General features: G+C 51.5%; 5 protein-coding genes across 5 annotated transcripts; 3 read left to right on the top strand and 2 right to left on the bottom strand.

The window, feature by feature from the left end:
• Nucleotides 1-482: 482 nt before the first annotated feature.
• Nucleotides 483-2952, bottom strand: VC83_04426 (uncharacterized protein; the record flags this gene model as incomplete). The annotated part of the gene is made up of 5 exons (XM_024468058.1): nt 483-1148; nt 1198-2156; nt 2320-2558; nt 2612-2716; nt 2768-2952. 5 exons carry the CDS (start codon nt 2950-2952, stop codon nt 483-485), a joined length of 2154 nt encoding a protein of 717 aa, XP_024324712.1.
• A 2655-nt stretch (nt 2953-5607) lies between these two features.
• VC83_04425 (uncharacterized protein) lies at nt 5608-6147 on the top strand (the record flags this gene model as incomplete). The annotated part of the gene is made up of 1 exon (XM_024468057.1): nt 5608-6147. One exon carries the CDS (start codon nt 5608-5610, stop codon nt 6145-6147), a length of 540 nt encoding a protein of 179 aa, XP_024324713.1.
• Nucleotides 6148-6681: 534 nt separating this feature from the next.
• VC83_04424 (uncharacterized protein) lies at nt 6682-9186 on the top strand (the record flags this gene model as incomplete). The annotated part of the gene is made up of 3 exons (XM_024468056.1): nt 6682-6981; nt 7038-7149; nt 7202-9186. 3 exons carry the CDS (start codon nt 6682-6684, stop codon nt 9184-9186), a joined length of 2397 nt encoding a protein of 798 aa, XP_024324714.1.
• Nucleotides 9187-10906: 1720 nt separating this feature from the next.
• PPS1 (tyrosine/serine/threonine protein phosphatase pps1) lies at nt 10907-16215 on the top strand. The gene is made up of 3 exons (XM_024468055.1): nt 10907-11369; nt 11478-13424; nt 13481-16215. Exons 2-3 carry the CDS (start codon nt 11630-11632, stop codon nt 13780-13782), a joined length of 2097 nt encoding a protein of 698 aa, XP_024324708.1. The 5' UTR covers nt 10907-11369; nt 11478-11629; the 3' UTR covers nt 13783-16215.
• VC83_04421 (uncharacterized protein) lies at nt 15608-16577 on the bottom strand (the record flags this gene model as incomplete). The annotated part of the gene is made up of 3 exons (XM_024468054.1): nt 15963-16577; nt 15836-15903; nt 15608-15778 (listed from the first exon to the last, which is right to left on the bottom strand). Exons 1-3 carry the CDS (start codon nt 16303-16305, stop codon nt 15608-15610), a joined length of 582 nt encoding a protein of 193 aa, XP_024324709.1. The 5' UTR covers nt 16306-16577.
• Between the last annotated feature and the right edge of the window lie 1793 nt (nt 16578-18370).

Here is an 18370-nt window from a genome sequence, read left to right as displayed (position 1 = left end):
CTTTGAGCGTGACGTCAGCCCTGTTCTGCCACATGCAAGCGCCAATTAGGCTCACCGCCCTCAGGGACTCCTGGTACTGCCACGGTTTGGATCTACGCCAGAGAGTGTATGAGAAATAAAAGTTCCATTATCATTCCTATATAGTACATAATGAAGCGGTTCCTACATGAAACACCATGCATAGTCACTGAGCTGCCCTCAGACACTGTTGGGAACCCTGCAAATTGTGTAGGCTGTAAGCATCTCAGAAAGCTTCTACCGTCGCACAGAGTTCAACCACCGAATATCCGTACAACGCACCCCATCCTATTCTGCAGCCCGACAGTTGCTATACTAAAACCATTGAAGTAGAGGAACTACAACTGTATTATAAATCGTACAGGCCGTCGTATATGGTACAGGGTACTTTGCATTTGAGATTATTGATGCCAAATGGCCCGGTTCTTGGACATAGACTTTGCTGCGAGTATGCCAACAGCAGTTCAACCTTGCCTGTATAGGTGGGACAAATCCGGGGACTTTATTGATGCCATCGCCGGAGTTGGTGGCACAGGTGGCGGGTTCCAATCGTGTTCAATGCCGAGGGCATCATTGCGTGTCTTTGCGCCAGCAACCACATCATGAAACGAAATGTGAAGGCGGGACAGAGAGTCGTAGTTGTCCCAGGTGCCACCCAGTATCTCCAGAACCTTCCAGGAATCATGCATATGCTTCTGGATAGCAGAATCTCCATTGCATCGAGTTAGCACAGACATTGAGTTGGCATTTTTAAGCCACGTGTCGAGGGCCGCATTCCTTACACGAGCCTCGTGGTCGCCATAGAACTGAAGTGACTCGCGACATTCCCAGATTATCAACGCCTGGAAAGGTTGACCACAGTTGAACTCGGTGAACTGCGCCCTACCTAGCTTAACCCACTTCTCTATGTATTGAGCCGCCATGACTGGAGTGACCCTATCTTCAAAATGCTCAAACAGAAGAAATTTGTTCGCAACCGTGCAGATTAAAAGATCAAGGCTTGCATATAGCGACGACTGAAATTCCTGATCACAAGATATCATGAAATTCGACGTCACCATTCCCAAGTTGGGGTCCTGTGAGCGGAGAGAGAACATTTCTTTGAAGGCTGACATGCCCATCTTCGGTTTCTAGAGCGAGCGTTAGTGGAAGGGCGTTATAAATGTCGACGTGGCTTACGGTTATATGAACCTTCGCCTTTACAGAGCCCCACATGGACTTGAGGACTGGCTTCGTGTCGGCCTTGAGTTGATCGAAAGAGCCACCATCGCCAAATATTTTCTTCAATGGTGAGTCAGCAACTCCTTGCGCTTCCAATGGATCGTCGTCAGAGGACGCAAAATAATCCCCGCCAAGTGTGCTTGTGCTTCTATCCTCGGGATAGTCGGTGCTAACGGTGCGCTGGCGAAAGTTTCGTGGACCGTTCCCCTCGGATTGATACCCGTTAGTATGAGCTGTCCCATGATTGTTTTCGTCATTGCCATAGGTGACTATGGCGACTTCTGGTCGGCGAATAGCTGGTTGGTGAATGCCAGTTAACTGATCGGCCGCAGGATGCAGCTCCTTGGCGTTTATAGCGGGACTTAATAGGCCGGATGCCCGAGGCCGAGTGATTGCAACATGATGTGGCAGTCTATCCACCTGACTCGTTCCATTGGTTGGGGCACTCTCTCGGAATATTTCAAGGCGAGTCTTCTGGCGTTCGCTCATTGGTGTGATATTCACTGGCAGCGAGTTGCTTCTATACAAGAAGTTACTGACCTTCTGCGTCGTGGCTGGCTTACACGATGTGCTTTCCTCGTGTGAGATTTTGTTCCTTGGTTTCAGATAGTGATTTTTGAGCTCTTCCAATAGTCCTTCATTAATCTGGTAATTTGGGTCCGAGATTTCCGGCGGGCTGCTGGAAGAATCTTCGGTCTGTTCCATCCGGCTTGAATGAGAGTGCGAAGGCGGCGGCGAGTTAGGATAGCCATCAGCAGATTCGGCACAAGACTCGGAGGCAGAGGCATTCATGGAAAGGTCATCCTGATTGTTGTTTCCATGGCCATGTCTGGAAGATAAATAAGAATCATCCGAATAGATGGAGCTAGCAACTCTTAAAACCCTCGATTCCTCGGACTTGCTTTGCTGATGAAGACCTTGAGAGAAGACGTTAGCACGTTCCAATTTATCGCTCATCCGAGTATACAGATTCAATGAACTCTGTCTCTATTCGTAAAGGGGTTTTTGGGTGTAATGTCGCTGGACGTAAGTGTTGGAGAAATTGGATTCATATGTCGCGTGCTGGGGATTCAAACTTACTCAAAGGTGGCGTCTGAGGCAAAGCTTTATTGATCGACTGTTCCCAGCTTATGGCATCCTGTTGAAGCCAGGAATCTCTTTGGCACTCTTCCCAACATTCTTTTTTTGCAAAGTAAGTTGCTCTGTTGCGAAGACCTTGCACATTGCGCCTCTTTGTGAAGCTCTCGGGATATGGATTCTTCCGCGGGCTAGCTTGGCCACGGATGGCCCTGACGATATCGGCTCTGCGTGAAGCAATTCTGTGGAAACATTAGCACACACAATCATATTTTGGGTTCTTTAGATCTCATACTTTCTGTCTTCTGCAGCCTCTGGAACTGTTCGAATATTTGTGGCTGTCTCAGCTTCAAGGTTGTTTAGGTTGTTCACGGAGTGTTCTTCTCTGTATTTGGCAAGTCTATGACATTAGTTGAAGAGCTCAATGCCCATATAATAGGTCTAAACATACCGAAAGTTGTTATAAGTAACAAGTTCTTCCATTGACACATAATCGCTGTGAGCAATTGGGTCTTTCCTTGCCCATCCATGTGGCTCAGGATCGCACACCAGAAGTGGGTTGTTTTGAGGAAGATAACGGCTCGGAACCATGATGTCTACGTCTTGACGCATTGATGAGTAAATAGAGGGTGCCATGGATTGCTTCGAGTATAGCTGCAGTAGAGACTTCTTATATCGGATTCTCCTGTACAACAGAGTGCTTGGGTGTGTTGTTCGTTGTTTTGTGCCTACCGCGCCTATCGTTGACGTTTTGGTAAATATATGTAGGGGCAGTACTAAGCGCACATGACTTTATCTAGTCTGGCAGCTTAGGTGGTACCTTCAGGTTTCAGTATCCCCCCAGTATAATATTCCAGCTTTGCCAAAGAAAGCAGCAATGGGCGTTGTATCCAACCATGGCGAGAGAACATAGAGGTTGGTTAACAAAAATATTTTTGTAGAATCATCATAGAACCAGCGTCCTGGTACCACAAGCGATTCCGTAGAATATCTAAGCATATACAATTCCAGGAAAAAACACAACAATGATGCACATAAATGGCCAACTGGGCCTCTAACAAAACTGGATACCACAATATACTATGGGATTGTTGCTAATGTTTTTTTTGTACAATCACGAAGCGAACAAAGAATACTTCTTGTTATAACACACTTGTGGTATTGATAGTAACATTTCTAGCAGATTGAGCCATCCAGAGCTCGTTGCCGAAAACACTTCTCTTGGCCCAACTTCTTTGGTTACTAGGCATATAATACTTGGACTATATGGCAATAGAAATGCACAGTTGGCCAAGGTGGTTCTTGCGAGCTCCAATCCCAAATCTCCTTGGTTCTTGAATGGCTGTTGCATCAACAGATTCAAACGGGGAAGAGATCCAATACCGTTGTGCTATTGCACCGGGCATATGAGATTCAAACCAATGGGAGGTAAAGCCCATCTAGAACAGATAACTTGTGTTCTATCCAGGTCATAGCAGCAACAATTCCATTATGTTGGTGTGGACAAAACATGCCTGATGCTTTCCTCTCCGGCATCTTTAACCAAGGCCCAGACTTTATCAAAGAGCACCAGGACTGTTTGAAAAGAAGCAAATTGGACTTACTGGGTAGGATCGACCCGCCTGATTTACTTCGGCATGGGCACGCTGATGATCCCATCATGGCTGTCACTCGAGCTGCATGGGCAGTCTTTGACATTAACATCCTGAGGGGCATTTGGACTATAGGATATTCAACAGTAGAGACCATGTAGGTTGATAGTTACTTGGTTTAATCTTGATTGACATTTTGAAGCTCACTCATGAATATCTGGAAGAATACAGAAGGTCCATGCGTATGCGTGGTCCCCGGGTTGGCTTTGCATCTTGGACCCTGGATTAGTCAGCCATCCCACATCTCACCTCTAGCCTCCCACTGCCCCGCATCAATCGGAGTCCAACCCGCGTGCTGATAGTTGGGGCTGGCCCGGTTGGCCTCTTGCTCTCTACCTGTCTTGCAAGATGGGGTTACAAGATAAAGCATATCGACAATCGTCCTGAACCGACGAAGACAGGTCGCCCAGATGGCATCCAACCCCGCTCCCTTGATTTACTCAAGAACATGGGCTTGAAGCCTCAAATAATGGCCCATAAGCCAGCAAAGGTCTTCGAGTAGCATTTTGGGATCCCACTTCTGCTCAAGATGGCATCCACCGGACAGGAACATGGGCGAGCTGTCCGAGCTTCATCGATGCCAGATACCCATTTACGACCCTGTTGCACCAAGGACATATCGAACGTGCCTTTATTGAACGGGGTTGAAATACAACGACCTTGGACTATAACCTGGTTCAAAACAGATGCAGATGTTGACCCAACATACCCTGTGGATGTCAACATCGCGCATGTCGATGGTGAGGCCACCGAAACGGTTCGAGCCAAATACTTGTTCGCGGCGAGGGAGCAGGTCGTTTATTAGGGACCACTTGAACATCCAAACAACACACAAAGACCCCATTGCTATGTATGGGGTGTTATGGATGGTATCGTTCAGACAGACTTCCCTGATATCAAAGTAAGTCTGTCCCCAAGATTTTACCCGTGCGAGGTTAACAATTATACCAGATGAAATGTACGATTCATTCCGAGCACGGATCGATCATGGTTATCCCTCGAGAGGAAAATATGGTCCGATTATATATCCAAATTGCCTCGTCGACAGATAAAAACTGGCATCCCAAGAGAACTGCTACAGAAGAGGAGGTTCAGGCAGCCGCGAAAAAGTTTATGGCGCCAATATAACATTACTTGGGAGCGTGTTGAGTGGTTCTCGGTCTACGGTCAAGGCATTGCGAGCAAATATACTCAATGCCTTGACCGATGCTTACTGTAAAATAGCCAAAAGCTAGTCAGGGCATGAACACTGCTTTCCTCGATGCCCAGAACCTTGCATGGAAGATTCACCATGTCGAATCTGGATTTGCGGACCGTGGCATCTTGGAGACTTATGAATCAGAGCGTAAGCTTGTCGCCGAAAACTTATTGAACTTTGATGCAAAGTATGCTGCATTGTTCTCTCAGCGCCCGCCTGCTGCCCACGACGTGAAAGCCGCCTCAGAGGGCGCCACATCCAACACTGGAGAAGAGAACATATTCATCAAGACGTTCAAGGAGTCTTGTGAGTTTACTAGCGGCTACGGAGTGGCATATATGCCAAACCCCCTTAATTGGAGCCCAGACCACCCCGCAAAGTCGCCTCTTATCCATCCTGAAGGCACCACACTCCGCACAGGCCGCATCTTGATCAACGCAAATGTCACCCGGATTGTCGATGCCAACGTCGTCCACTTGGATGGAGCAAGAGATACCTATGAATGGATCATACCGCATCTATGTGTTTGCTGGTGAACAGGCTGTGACAAGGAAGGCTCTATATGACTTTGGCGCCAATCTTGACAAGAAGGGTTCCTTCTACAGCTCATACAGGCGTCCTGACAATACATCTATCTCTTATCATAAGCGTCACAACCCAGAGAGTTTGTTCTACACTTTATGCACCGTGTTTGCCAGCAAGAGAGCCGACATTGAGGTATCGCAAGACGTCCCAGCGACTCTAGCGCGTTACAGGGACCACATTTTCGCGGATGACATTTGGGACCAGCGAGTGCCAAACGCCACTGCAGCAACACACGCAAAGATGGGCCTGGATCAGAACAAGGGCGGAGTGCGACCTGATGGATATGTTGGTATTGTTGTCAGTTTGGTGGAAGGCAGTGGAACGGTGGATACCTTGAACGAGTACTTTGCCGCATTCTGCACGAAGAAACTTGGTGAGCTGAGGGGTCAGCTGTAATCTTGATGAGAGATACTGTACATAAATATAAGGTAGGCATTTTTTAGAAGCAAGCAGTTACTCGTCCCAGGATATGAATGAATCTTGGAACAAACGATAGCTCGTGATGAATCAATCCCTGTTCCATCTTCTCCACATTGAGGGCTGCAGGTCTGATCCCTACCTTACTTTGACCGCCTTCGCTTAGGTAAGGCAGAAACTAAGTTTAACAGCGTCGGGAAATCGCAACTGGGGCTCTCCATCGCGCCAGTCTCTCTTTATTCGAATCTCCATCTCAGTAACTGAGGGTTGGCCACGACGGCACAGAAACTCAAATATGTACTCGATACTGGAAGGTACGTTCAACCCAGTGCCGGCCCAAGTCGCATGTTCTTTATTTACTTCCCGCCCACTTCTCTCTTCTTCTTCCCTCCAACATCATCGCACGCGCAGTACACATTCTTACGACAGCATCAGCTAGCTTTTTTGCACAACAGCTTCAGCTCTCTTCACTTTCTTATCGCAGCGAACGATACTCATTGATAACTTCCCGCGATGGCGCTCCTCTCCAGCCCGATGGATTGGGAGCCAACTCATCGCGGCGACTACACGCCGGCCTGGCAGCCGCCAATGTCAGGTCGGTGTGTGGCCGTCGCGAATGAGCGCGACCATCCAGACTGGGTGCCCCCGATGCCAGGGGCATTTGTCGACACACCACCTCGTCGTAACGAGGTTGGTCTTCGATGCGGCGGGGGTTTTCATTCCCCCAGTCGCAAGCGCACCGCTGAACGTGCGCAATTCGAGGACCATCCTCAATACGTCGAGGGGTCGGCAGGTGTCCCTGGCATCCAGCCGGTACCACCATTTCTTTGTTTCGTTTGATTTGCGCAACGAGCTAACTTTTTTTTCAGATTATTGACGGCCCCGCGACGATGAAACTGCGGTACTTCATCACCGCAGTGTGCTGGTTTGCCGGGATCACCTGGGCTTCGGCCCAGTGGACATTCCGGAAAGCGCGTCGGGGTGAGTTTCCATCCCCGCAATCATGATACTGGCCTCAATCTGACAACAATAGTCCAAGTCACAGAGATCCGGCGCGTCGCCGCTGATGGATATATGTCCATCAAGCGTCGGGCAACGGAGGTCATGGGACCGTCTGCTCCGACAGTTGAGGAGCTTACCCATCAGCGGCGGGCGCAAACAGCTCCACGACAATCTCTGCGCCAGCTTCCCCGAAATCTCCGTCGATCCCAGCGAGAACCAACAAATATTCCAGCTTCTGCGCAGTTCCGCAGTGGCAAATCATCAAGGGAACACACTGCTCCTCAAAATACAACCGGTGCCCAACCATTGGGACCGCCCAGCCCCCCCGCATCTCCTCTAATGGCCGCCGGCATGCCCATCCTGGACACTCAAGCACCAGCGATGGATCGGTCTCTGCGCGTCGACGACATGCCCGACGAAGATAGTTTTGAAGAGAGAAGGAAAGAGTCACGGCTCTATCTCGAAAGAAATCGGCCAAAGAGCCTTGACGAGATGATAGCCCTGGAGAATGCCAGGAAGAGACGAACCCATGACGAGATGGCTCAGAAGCAAGTGGAGGAGGAGAAGTTACAGAAGACGGCCCGGAAGGATTTCGAGCGGATAGCCAGCGTAAAAGCCCAACAAGAGGCCGCCAAGGAGGCGGAGAGACTGGTACAGGAAATGGCGCGGCCGACTACCCGGCAACGAGCCAGTCTAGCGAAGACACTGACACGACCAAGGGTACAGCTAGCTTCCCCACAGAGTTCCGAACAGGAGGCCGAAGATGAGGCAGAGAGTTCCGAAGGGGCCGAACAGGGGGCCGGATATGGGGCACAGACACCAGCACAGCGATTGGCGCGGACGATTGGCAAGCAACAGGCGAACAAGCCAGAGAAACTAGCACAGCAAGCGGTCCGGTCGATTTTGAAGCGCAATCACCAGCATGAGGCTCAAGATGAGCCTTTACCATCGATACAGGTGCCGATGGCGCCTTCTGAAGAAGTTCAAAAAGCTCGGGATGAGAGCTATGTTGATTATTTCCTCATGCCCGAAGTATATGAAGAAGCGAAGGTTCTGGAGGCCGGGGTCCAGGTTGGTTTGAAGAGCCTTGCCTTGGAATCGTCCAGTGAACATGCGGAATGGAAGACTGAAGATGACAAAAGGAGGAAGAAGGCGTTCGAAGATTATACTCGGATGGCCGCCGAAGAACTGGCCAGGGCTCAAGCAGTAGCAGAGAAATTGGCTAGAGAGATTGCAGAAGAAGAGGCTGCTCGAGAACCACATACAGGGCGTCGTCGACTACAGACGAAGCTGGTTCAACTCAGCGACGAGTGGCAGGTCAAGGTTGACCAAGCTATGAGGAAAGGGGAGGGAGTTACTCTGGCGACCACTTTAGACGGGACACAGCTGGTGAAGAGAGACTTTATCACAGCCCTCGGCCATGCAGCTTGGTTGAACGACAATATCATAAATTCATACGTGGACATGGTGGTTGAACACGCAAACAAGAAAGCTGGAAGAAACCAGCGTGACAAAACCCCGAAGGTTGTCGCACAGAGTTCATTCTTCTACAAGAAGATCCGTGACGACGGGCCCCAATCCGTATCTCGCTGGATGAGACGGAAGCGGGCTGCAGGGAAGAACTTACTGGACGTTGAGACGATGTTGATACCGGTGAACAACGCCTCTCACTGGACAATGATTGTCGTCTCCCCGAGAGCCCGCACAATCGAATACCTCGACTCTTTTGGCGGGTCCAAAGACGTCTTTATACGCAACACAAAGGCGTGGCTGGCGATAGAGCTGGGCTCTGCGTGGAATGAGGACGACTGGCGCGTCCTTAACACACAGTCTGCCAGTCAGCATAATGGATATGATTGTGGGGTGTTTGCGGTTACCAATGCTGAGTGCGTCGTGGGTGGGGTCACCACCACCAGCTATGATGGCGATGATATGACCATGCAGCGCCGTCGGATCGCGGCTGTGTTATTAAATGGGGGGTTTGGCGGGGATCTGGAGGCGGCGGAGGATATGTGAGGGCCGGGGGTGGAGAGTTCACCCGGCGGAAGGGTATGAATCCACTCCTGGCTCTCTGGGGTGGGGGGTTGTACTTGGATTCTTGTGTTTAAATTCTTGTGTGGTTCTATTCATGCGTTCATTGCGTTTTAAAAATGGTTGGGCGGCCTGGAGTTCTGGGAGCATGGGTTTGGCGTTTTGTTGATTCTAATTACTGTAATAACGATTACGGAGAAGGGGGGGCTAGTCGGCGTTGGCGGACGTCGGCTTATTCTTCCCCTGTCCTTCGATAGACTAATGATGTGAAGAATTCCGAAAAAGTTTCACGTAATTGCTGTGCTACTGCTGTCTTTTGAAAATCCGATGTGAGTTTTTCAAAATGTGAATTGCTGACTTGAATCTGTGGTACTATGAATACGGGACAGGCTCACCCTCTGCCGTTACTGCATCGGCTTCTCTTCCTCTTTCATCTAACTTACCACAATTAATTGCACCACAACAAAGGCCTGGAACATCACCATCACCAGGACAAGATATCGCATCCCCACACGACGCTATTTCAGGCCCTCACCACATCGGTCCTGGTAAGACTCTCCCACAGCCGTCTGCAATAAGCGATCAAACCAGCAAGCGGCCGCCGACCCATGCTAGTGTCAGTAGTGGTCTGTGAGGGGAGCGAGGTTGGCAAGCTTGTATGGGGACCCCCGTCGTCTTGGGGGAGGGGAGCTGGGGACCCCCGTCGTCTTGGTTTGGGAGGGGAGCGAGGTTGGCAAGCTTGTATGGGGACCCCCGTCGTCTTGGATGCTTGTGGCAGCGTTGGATGAGGGGCGCGTGCTGCGAGTGGTGCGAGAGTGTGGGTTGATAGTGTTAGTAGTGCAGTAGTCAGTAGTGGTGTTAGTCTAGTAGTGGTACAAGTCCCAGTAGTCGTCTCAGTAGCGGGATGATCCACAGTATGTACGGAGTATGCTGGAGTGTGCAGCAGCGCGGATGGTGGACGGACAAAGGACGGGCAGGGTGATGGCTGTAGCCATAAGTTATAGACCTGACCCCTCCAGGCACAGGATAAGATGTCCTCTTCTTCCTCTTCTTCTCTTCTTCCTCTTCTTCCTCTTCTTCCTCTTCTTCCTCTTCTTCCTCTTCTTCCTCTTCTTCTCTTCTTCCCACTCTGCCTTTGTTGGTAGATAGTCGGGGTGAGACGTAGGGTAAGACATAGAACCAATATGTTAGCGGAGATGAACTGCACGATACTGGAGGCAAGGAGGATACTCAGTCGGCCTGTATGTAAGGTTACCTACCTGTAGCTCAGCGCCGTTGTCCGTCAAGTTTCTCTCTCTGTCTCTTATCTGCAGCATTTGCCGGATAACGTCTGCGGTGTCTTGTCTTTCTTGTCTCGGCTCATGTCATGTACTGCACTGTACGACGGCCGGTGTTGTGCGAGTACGACAGTGCCGAGATGGGGCGGTGCGAGGGAGCAATCCCATCTTTATGACACCGAAGGGCAGTGTCCCTGAGACTGGGAGGGTGACAGGTAACGGGGAGGTTGAAGGGTGAAGAGGGGTGAGATCAACATAATAATCAATAAAATCAACAGCGACAAAGACAAAGACAAAGACAAAGACAAAGACAAAGACAAAGACAAAGACAAAGACAAAGACAAAGACAAAGACAAAGACAAAGACAAAGACAAAGACAAAGACAAAGACAGACAAAGACAAAGACAAAGACAAAGACAAAGACAAAAGACCGACCTGGCTTTTACAGATCTGCCCTATATCCTCTTTCTCCATCATCCTCGCCCTATCTGGTGCTAGAAAGGCCCAATCGTGGTGCAGTTGCATATAGTACATGGCTCACAAGTCACTTCTCGCCTCGACACCTTTCTCCTCCCTCCCATCCATCCATCATCCTTCCATTGAAACCACACATTGCCCTCCCTCTCTCTCTTTCCCCCTCACCCCTCCTCAACAACTTCTTCTTTCTTTCAAAAATACATCGCCAACAACAAACATCATCACCCTCTTCCTTCCTCTCCGCTGCTGTAATTGATTCGCCGTTACACCATTAATCGTTGTACTCCGTATGCTCAACCCTGCCTGTTATCTTCTTATCTGAATGTCCCGTCCGCCTTGCCCTCGTCTTCGCGTTTGATGCCGGCCTTCTCGTCATTTACGCAGACTTGGGAGTGAATAGAGTCATTTTGGATAGTGAGTATGCCGTCTTGCTTCACCTGCAGCTTGCAGCTGCTCGGTCGTCGATATCGAGCCTTATCGCCATGTTTACGGTACGGCTTGGCTGACGGCTTCTCTCTGTAGCACAACCACAGCAGACGTCGATGACGGACTGAGTCCTCGCCCAGTTCACCACCCCTTCACTCAATCAGTCAATAATCTCGGCGCCCCTTGCCTACAATCTGGAGCCGCCGCGTTGACATCTACAACGATTTAATACAAACCGCTTCATCATTATGGCCACCATTGCTCTGCCTCGTCCACTGCCGCGTTATCGCTCCTCCTCTCCCATACCCACGCTCACCCACTCCATAAACCTCGATGGCATCAATACCTCCGCCGCGTGCCCAATTCCTATACCCAACAAACACCTGCCCGTTTGCCCACCCGGCCCGGCCCCGTCTGATAAGCCAGATACGCCTCCTGCGTCGCCGCCGACGAAGCACCTGAGGCTCCAGCCGCAGTCGTTGCTCTATCCACCTACCAATTATAAGAAGGTCACGCACAACTCTGCGGTCGTATATCTCATTGATGCGGCGGGAGTAGCAGCCGCAGTGAACCACATCTCGCAGCAACCTTTGCCGGAGGCGGGTCAGGTGTTCCCTTGGCTTCATGGCTTGCATCCCGCGAACCATGTGCAACAAGCGTTCTTCATGGCGCAACGCAAGGCCCTACGGAAGATCCCGGAGTGTTATCGTGGGGTAACGATCGTGAAAGCTAACGGGAACCTGAGCTGTTCCCGGCTGAAGGCTGCTGTCACTACCGAGGAGTTCATGCAGACCGCCACGGCGGAGTTCAAGGACATCGACCCTAGGGAGGGCTTGTCTGTGCGGAACTTCCAGATTCAGTCTGCCAAGACAGCTATGTTATCCGATATCATTGTATACGGAGAAGACGAGGACGAAGTGTTGAGAGTGGGTAGCGATATTGCCAGGGCCCAGCGATCGCGGCGGCAAGGGCTCAAGGCGCTCGGTCACGGGGTCCCAGTGTACCATACGTTTGTGTGTACGAGTCATTTTGAGGAGTTTGAGGAGCATCATCCAGAGATCGTGGTTGCGGATACCCGCGGCGGGCTGACGGGGAACGTCCTGGACTTCTTTCATCAGGAGCATGTAGAGATGGCCACCATGACGAAGGCGTCGGAGATTGCGAGAAATGTTTGGTTGGGGCCGAGAGATGATCTGTCTATGAAGGGCCCGTCACCAGATGACGAGCCGTTTGATCTCTTCATAGAGTGCAGCGACCTCGGTCGAGCTAATGTGCCGGCCCTGAAGAATATTGTTCGAGGATTTGACAGTGGGGCTGAAACAAGCCAATATATCGAGTTCCCGTCTTCTGGGAGCATCATGCCGCCGTCCTGGCCCCTCACCGAGGCCGATGAGATAGTAGAGAGCTGCAAGTGGATTTACAACTTGGCGAACGGCATTAGACCCTCAGAAGACGAGGGTGAGATCATGTATATTGAAGGAGACAGCCCAATGCCCAGTCCTATAGAAACTAGAACAAGCAGGCCGCGCAAGATCCTCGTATACTGCACTGATGGATACACAGAGTCCTCCATGCTCGCTCTCGCCTACTACATGTACGCACACGGCGTAACAGTTTCAGAAGCCTGGCTGCAAATGCACCTAGACAAGCGCCGCAACTTCTTCGCCTACCCCTCCGACGTGGCGCTACTGAACTCCATCGCCCCAAGCATTCTCTCCAACTCCCCTGCGCTCGCACACTCCGCCCCGCAGGACATCACCCAACGCATCCACGATGAGCCGGCCTGGCTCGCCCTCATGGACGGTTCCCTCCCGAGTCGCATCCTTGATTACATGTACCTCGGTAACCTAGGTCACGCGAACAACCCCGACCTCCTCCGCGCTATGGGTATCGGGCAACTCCTCAGCGTCGGTGAGACTGCCGCCTGGACTGCCGCTGACATCGCTGCCTGGGGCGATGAAAACGTCTGTGTCGTCCAGAGCGTACAGGATAATGGCGTTGACCCGCTCACCAACGAATTCGACCGTTGTCTCGCATTCATCAGTACGTACCCCTATCCCCTTCTACACCGTCAACCAGGCTAACTCCCCCTCCCTCAGACCGCGGCCGCTTCAATGGCACATCAACCCTAGTCCACTGCCGCGTCGGCGTCTCTCGCAGCGCCACAATCTGCATCGCCGAGGTGATGCGCGCGCAATCCCTCTCCTACCCACGCGCATACTGCTTTGTGCGTGCGCGCCGCCTCAATGTCATTATCCAGCCGCACCTGCGCTTCAGCTATGAGCTTCTAAAGTGGGAGGAGACGATGCAGGTGAGGCGTGGGGAGGGTGTGAGGAGGGAGCTGGAGTGGGGCGAGATTGCGAGGGGGATCGCGGCGATAAATAAGCCGTATTCGCGGTGATTTTGGGGTTTTGGTTTTGGGTGCTTGAATTTCTTTTCTTTTCTTGGTTTGCGGTTTGGGCGGTGCGGGTTTTAAGGCCTCCTTCTGGGTTTTACTAGAGGAGGGAAAGGGGGATATGGGATTTATTATTTAACGACATTTATGAGGTGATGAGATTTTGGAGGGGATTTCTTGGGGCCTATCTTATTTTTGGCCGTGTTTTCTATCTTTTTCTATTTACGATTTCTGGAAACTGGGGGTTCAATCGGATAGGAACCTTTTTTGGTTTCGTTCCTTGGTGCTGTGGCTCGGGGAAAGTCGACATCACTTTTGAGAGCAAGCAAGCATGCATTTTATTCCATCTTTCGGCGGCTGGAATGGGCCTTATTTCTGGGCTCCACATTTTTGGGTATTAACAAATGTAGCGGAGAGCTTCTCGATTATTTATCTTGTTTTAGGAACTACAGTTATATTTTCGATTGATGGGGATGGAAACAATGGCGTTGGTTGTGGAACATCTTTTTATCACAGTATTTCATTTGGGCGGGATCTATTGGACATAACATAACTTTAGACAATCTATGAAAGGGTTTCAAGTTAACTGTCGCCCTCCTCCGCCATAACGATCTCTGACGGTCTTGTGACCAATTTCCCAATCCTAATCTCCGTCCGAACCCCATCGTGATCGTTCCTTCCCGCGTCGTCGCCAAAAGTTAAGAAATTACCTAAGCAACTCATCTCGGCTACATAATCCGAGACAAGCGAAACCAACATTAATCGAACCAGGACCGCTGGCGCAACGGTAGCGCGTTCGCCTCCAGAGCGAAAGGTTATCCGTTCAAATCGGGTGTGGTTCAAAACCTCATCATAATAACCTATGATATTGAACAATCACCTGGGATTGTTATAGTTTTTTTTTGGTTTGTTTTTTAATAATAGCTATGTCGGTTTGTGTTTGCTTGGGTTGGGGTTTGTTCGTTTGACACATTTTTTTGAACTGTCTCGCTTTCCCCTCAGTCGTATTGGCTGGCTACACCTGTATTGGGGGCCGTTGGACATTTGTAATAGCGGTAAGGGGGAGAGGTGAGTGGGGGTCGGTCCGTTCCCTTTACACCACAGCAGCGGTGAGGTTCAGTCTAGTGAATATGAGATACAATGTCTCACCCTCCCATCGCCGTGGGTATACACCCCATCGCCATCGGGGAAAAGGGAAGGTACCTGCAGAAACCACCGCCCATCGCTGGGACATCGGGAGTGACAGGTCGGAAAGCGTAGCTGGGTGCTCGGACGGAACTTCCCAACAGAGGATGCGTTTCTTGTTGGATTTGTTGGGACACCTGGGATATCTGGGACGCTTAGAACGCAAGGCGCCTCTGACGGCGAGGCTGGGGCGGCGGGGGAGTGTTATAGTGTTGCCGGGGAGTCCGAGAGCTTGGTTTGGGGGAGGCAAGGGGGCGGGGAGGGAGGTAAGGAGGGGGGAGATGCGGAGATCTTTGATGGGAGGATTGTGTTGTCCTGGATGTAGTTGAGGATTGATGCTGGCGATTTAAGCTGATGATGTTCGTAATCACTGGTGTTGTCCACAGCTCCCTCCCAGGCTTTCGGGGTGGCACGAGTAGCTCATTCCAGACGGACGATAGATCTCCTGCATAGCTACTAACTACTGTAACAAGGTATGAGAACATCCCAGCCCGCGGGAATAACCCGCGAATATCACCAACCCCCTCTCCCGAGATAGCGGTAAAGATGCAAACGCCAGTATACAAGCCATATCCCATCAATATCGCTCCAGCAAAATCCCACCCCCAACGCCTCGAATCCCCCACGCAGCAAACCCCAGCAGAACTCAAAGGTCCCCACCAATCGTCTCCAGCAGCGACTCCAGCTGCGCCTTCTCCACCCCCCCTTTGCCCTTCTTATCCTCCTTCACCAGCACAGCGAGCGTCTCAATGGGCGGCGCCAGACCGAGCCTGTGCGCGCGCAACCAGCGCTTGCGGCGTGGGATCCCTACGCAGGGCTATAGCGGATCTGTTAGTCTATAGCACGCCAACAACTAGCACACAGGACAACTTACCCCGTATTGCGAGGACATGTCGAAGTACCGCAGGATCTTCTCTTCGGTGCTCAAACCCTCCTGGTGAACTGCGGTCACTCATCATCAGCTTTGTTCATCTCAGGCGGGAACGGGCCGCATCACTCACCTCTTGGAGCCAACCGCTCCGCCTCCTTCGCCTTCCAGTACCTAAGTACCTGGCTATGCGGCACCTTCTCCGCCTTCTCCTCCTCAGGCGTCAACGCACTCTCCGGCTTAGGGAGCTGGACCTGCGGTGGCGTCTGCACCTCTGCCTCCACCACAGCGTCGTCGGCGCGGTCTAGATCTATGACATCAACCTTCGCTGGCTTCGCTGGCTCGGCTTTCTTGAGGTCCTTGCCCGCGGGCCCGGTGTGCTTGGTCACTCGCGTGGCGGCACCGTTGAAGGAGAGGGTGGATTGGGCGCCTTTGGCGGGCGGGGCGCCACGGGTTCGTCGGGTCGTGGCTGGCATGGCTGGTGGGGTTTAGAGGTACTTTGTCTGGCTGTGCAGATGGGGCGGGAGTTAGGGTAGGATGGAGGAAGGTGTAGTTGATAGTGGTAGCATGTAGATGTGGAGAGCGGGAGGTACAGGTTCGGAGAGTCTAACGGCGCTGTGTGTCGTCAGGCTGTGATGACGACGGGAGGGTGTAGGGGTAGATTGGTAGATTGTAGAATGAGAAGCGAGCTGGCGGGGCAACGGGGAGGCCTCGCCTCACGATAAAAGAGCGAGACTGGCACGCGAGATCACGTGGGCGGCGCGAGTAAATGGGCTATGGAAGTAAAAGTTGACCTGTTACATTTTTTCGTGGTTTGCTTTTTTGGGGATTTCCTATTTTCCACACTACTGCATCTCATAATATGCAAGTCAAAGCCTTTTGGACGCCACACTTCGGGCGCGGCATCTGCTTCTTGTTCCCCGGTTACGCTGTTCCCCGGTTACGCCGCGGCGCTGACGCATGACGCCGACACCGACAGTGACAGTGACACGCAACTACACATCATCCTCGAGTATCATCTACTTTCGTACGTGCATGCCCTACTTGCATAGCCTCAGATGCTGGAGTCTATCCGACGAGTAACTGCCACGTACATACACATACTGTACTCTATATGCTGGTACACGTCCCTGCGCAACGTTAGGTCCTTTACATCGCTGTTCCTAACCACCTCGTCAGCTCAAACCCAACTCCCCGTCTTCGTTATTCTGATGACCATGTACTACACACGCACGCCTCTTACCCCTGGTTGTGCTGGTGGCCGGTGGTTGGCTGCTGGCTGCTGGCTGCTGGTAGATAATAAGCAAAGAAAAACGCCGATGACGGATTGTTCCTCTCGGGCATCTTCTTGCTCAGCTCAGAGTATCAGGTTGAAATGCTGCACAATCTGTGACGTGGAGGCCGACAAATTCATCCACGTCGAGTCGCATATCACTCACTCATCCCAGCCCAAAGTCGAGCCTTGACATACTATTGATGTCACGTGATTGATATGAGACCGAGCAAGTACTCGAGTAGTTGGGCTGTTAGTCCCCTGTTCCCCTGTTCCCCTATTCCCTGAGGGTCCAGGCAGGGGGAGTGAGAAACTGCTGCTGACGGTCTGAACTAACCCCCTCCCCCGGCGTCGGGGATGGAGATGGGTCATGGTAGACAACTAATGGACAACCCAAAGGTACTCAGTACGACGGGACTGTACTCCCGATGTTCCTGGTCTGCACGCTGTAAGGTGGAGGTTGTGCTTGTGCTTGTGCTATTGCTCTATTCCTGTCGGATTTCGGGAGCCACAGGAAGAGGGAAATGTGAGTGATGATGGATGGCCAGCCAGACCATTCTTCCTCATTAATAAATATCCGTATCCCGCCCCCCATCCCCCATCCGAGAGTCCCATCATTTTCACATTCGTGCTTGGTTATCTCACCAAAAACTACCACCTTTCAATTGCCCTCCCAGCTGGCTCTAAGAGAGTCTACCGTTGTAGAAACGTCTTTTTAAGCTTCACGATCAAAGCTTATTCAAAGCACGATCGAACACTCAGACACTCGTCGTCGAACGCCCGCCAATCTCTATCCAAAAGACCACAAGGGAGCCGCTATCCTCGCCGCCCCTGCACCATCGTCACACCAATCCCGGTCCAAGCACCTTATCTCATCACATCTCATCACGCTCGCTCACTTCACACTTGCAATGTGCACCCAATACTACGTCAGTTATCCATGCCGCTGCATCATCTACCGCGGACTGGAAGAATGTCTGCTCTACTGGGAGGAGCAGTGCCCTGGAGTCCGGAGGAAGGATGAGGTCTCACCTCACAAATGCAGTGACTGCAGAGGGAAGAAGGTTCGACGCTAGGGAAGCCTTCCTTGGATGCTTGAAATCGGGACGGGCCGGGTGAACTACTAGGGATCGAGAAGCTGAGACGCCTATTCCGAAGGAGCCGGACGATTCATGATGTTCAGCTTGCGAAGTGTTCGACGAGCCCTTCTATTTCCTTTCTGGGTTTTCACAGGAATAAATCGGTAATTGGGAATTCAGAACCTGGGC

Source organism: Pseudogymnoascus destructans (assembly GCF_001641265.1).
Source record: "Pseudogymnoascus destructans isolate 20631-21 unplaced genomic scaffold scaffold_9, whole genome shotgun sequence".
Lineage (NCBI taxonomy): Eukaryota > Fungi > Ascomycota > Leotiomycetes > Thelebolales > Thelebolaceae > Pseudogymnoascus > Pseudogymnoascus destructans.
This window is presented reverse-complemented; position numbering and strand designations above follow the sequence as displayed.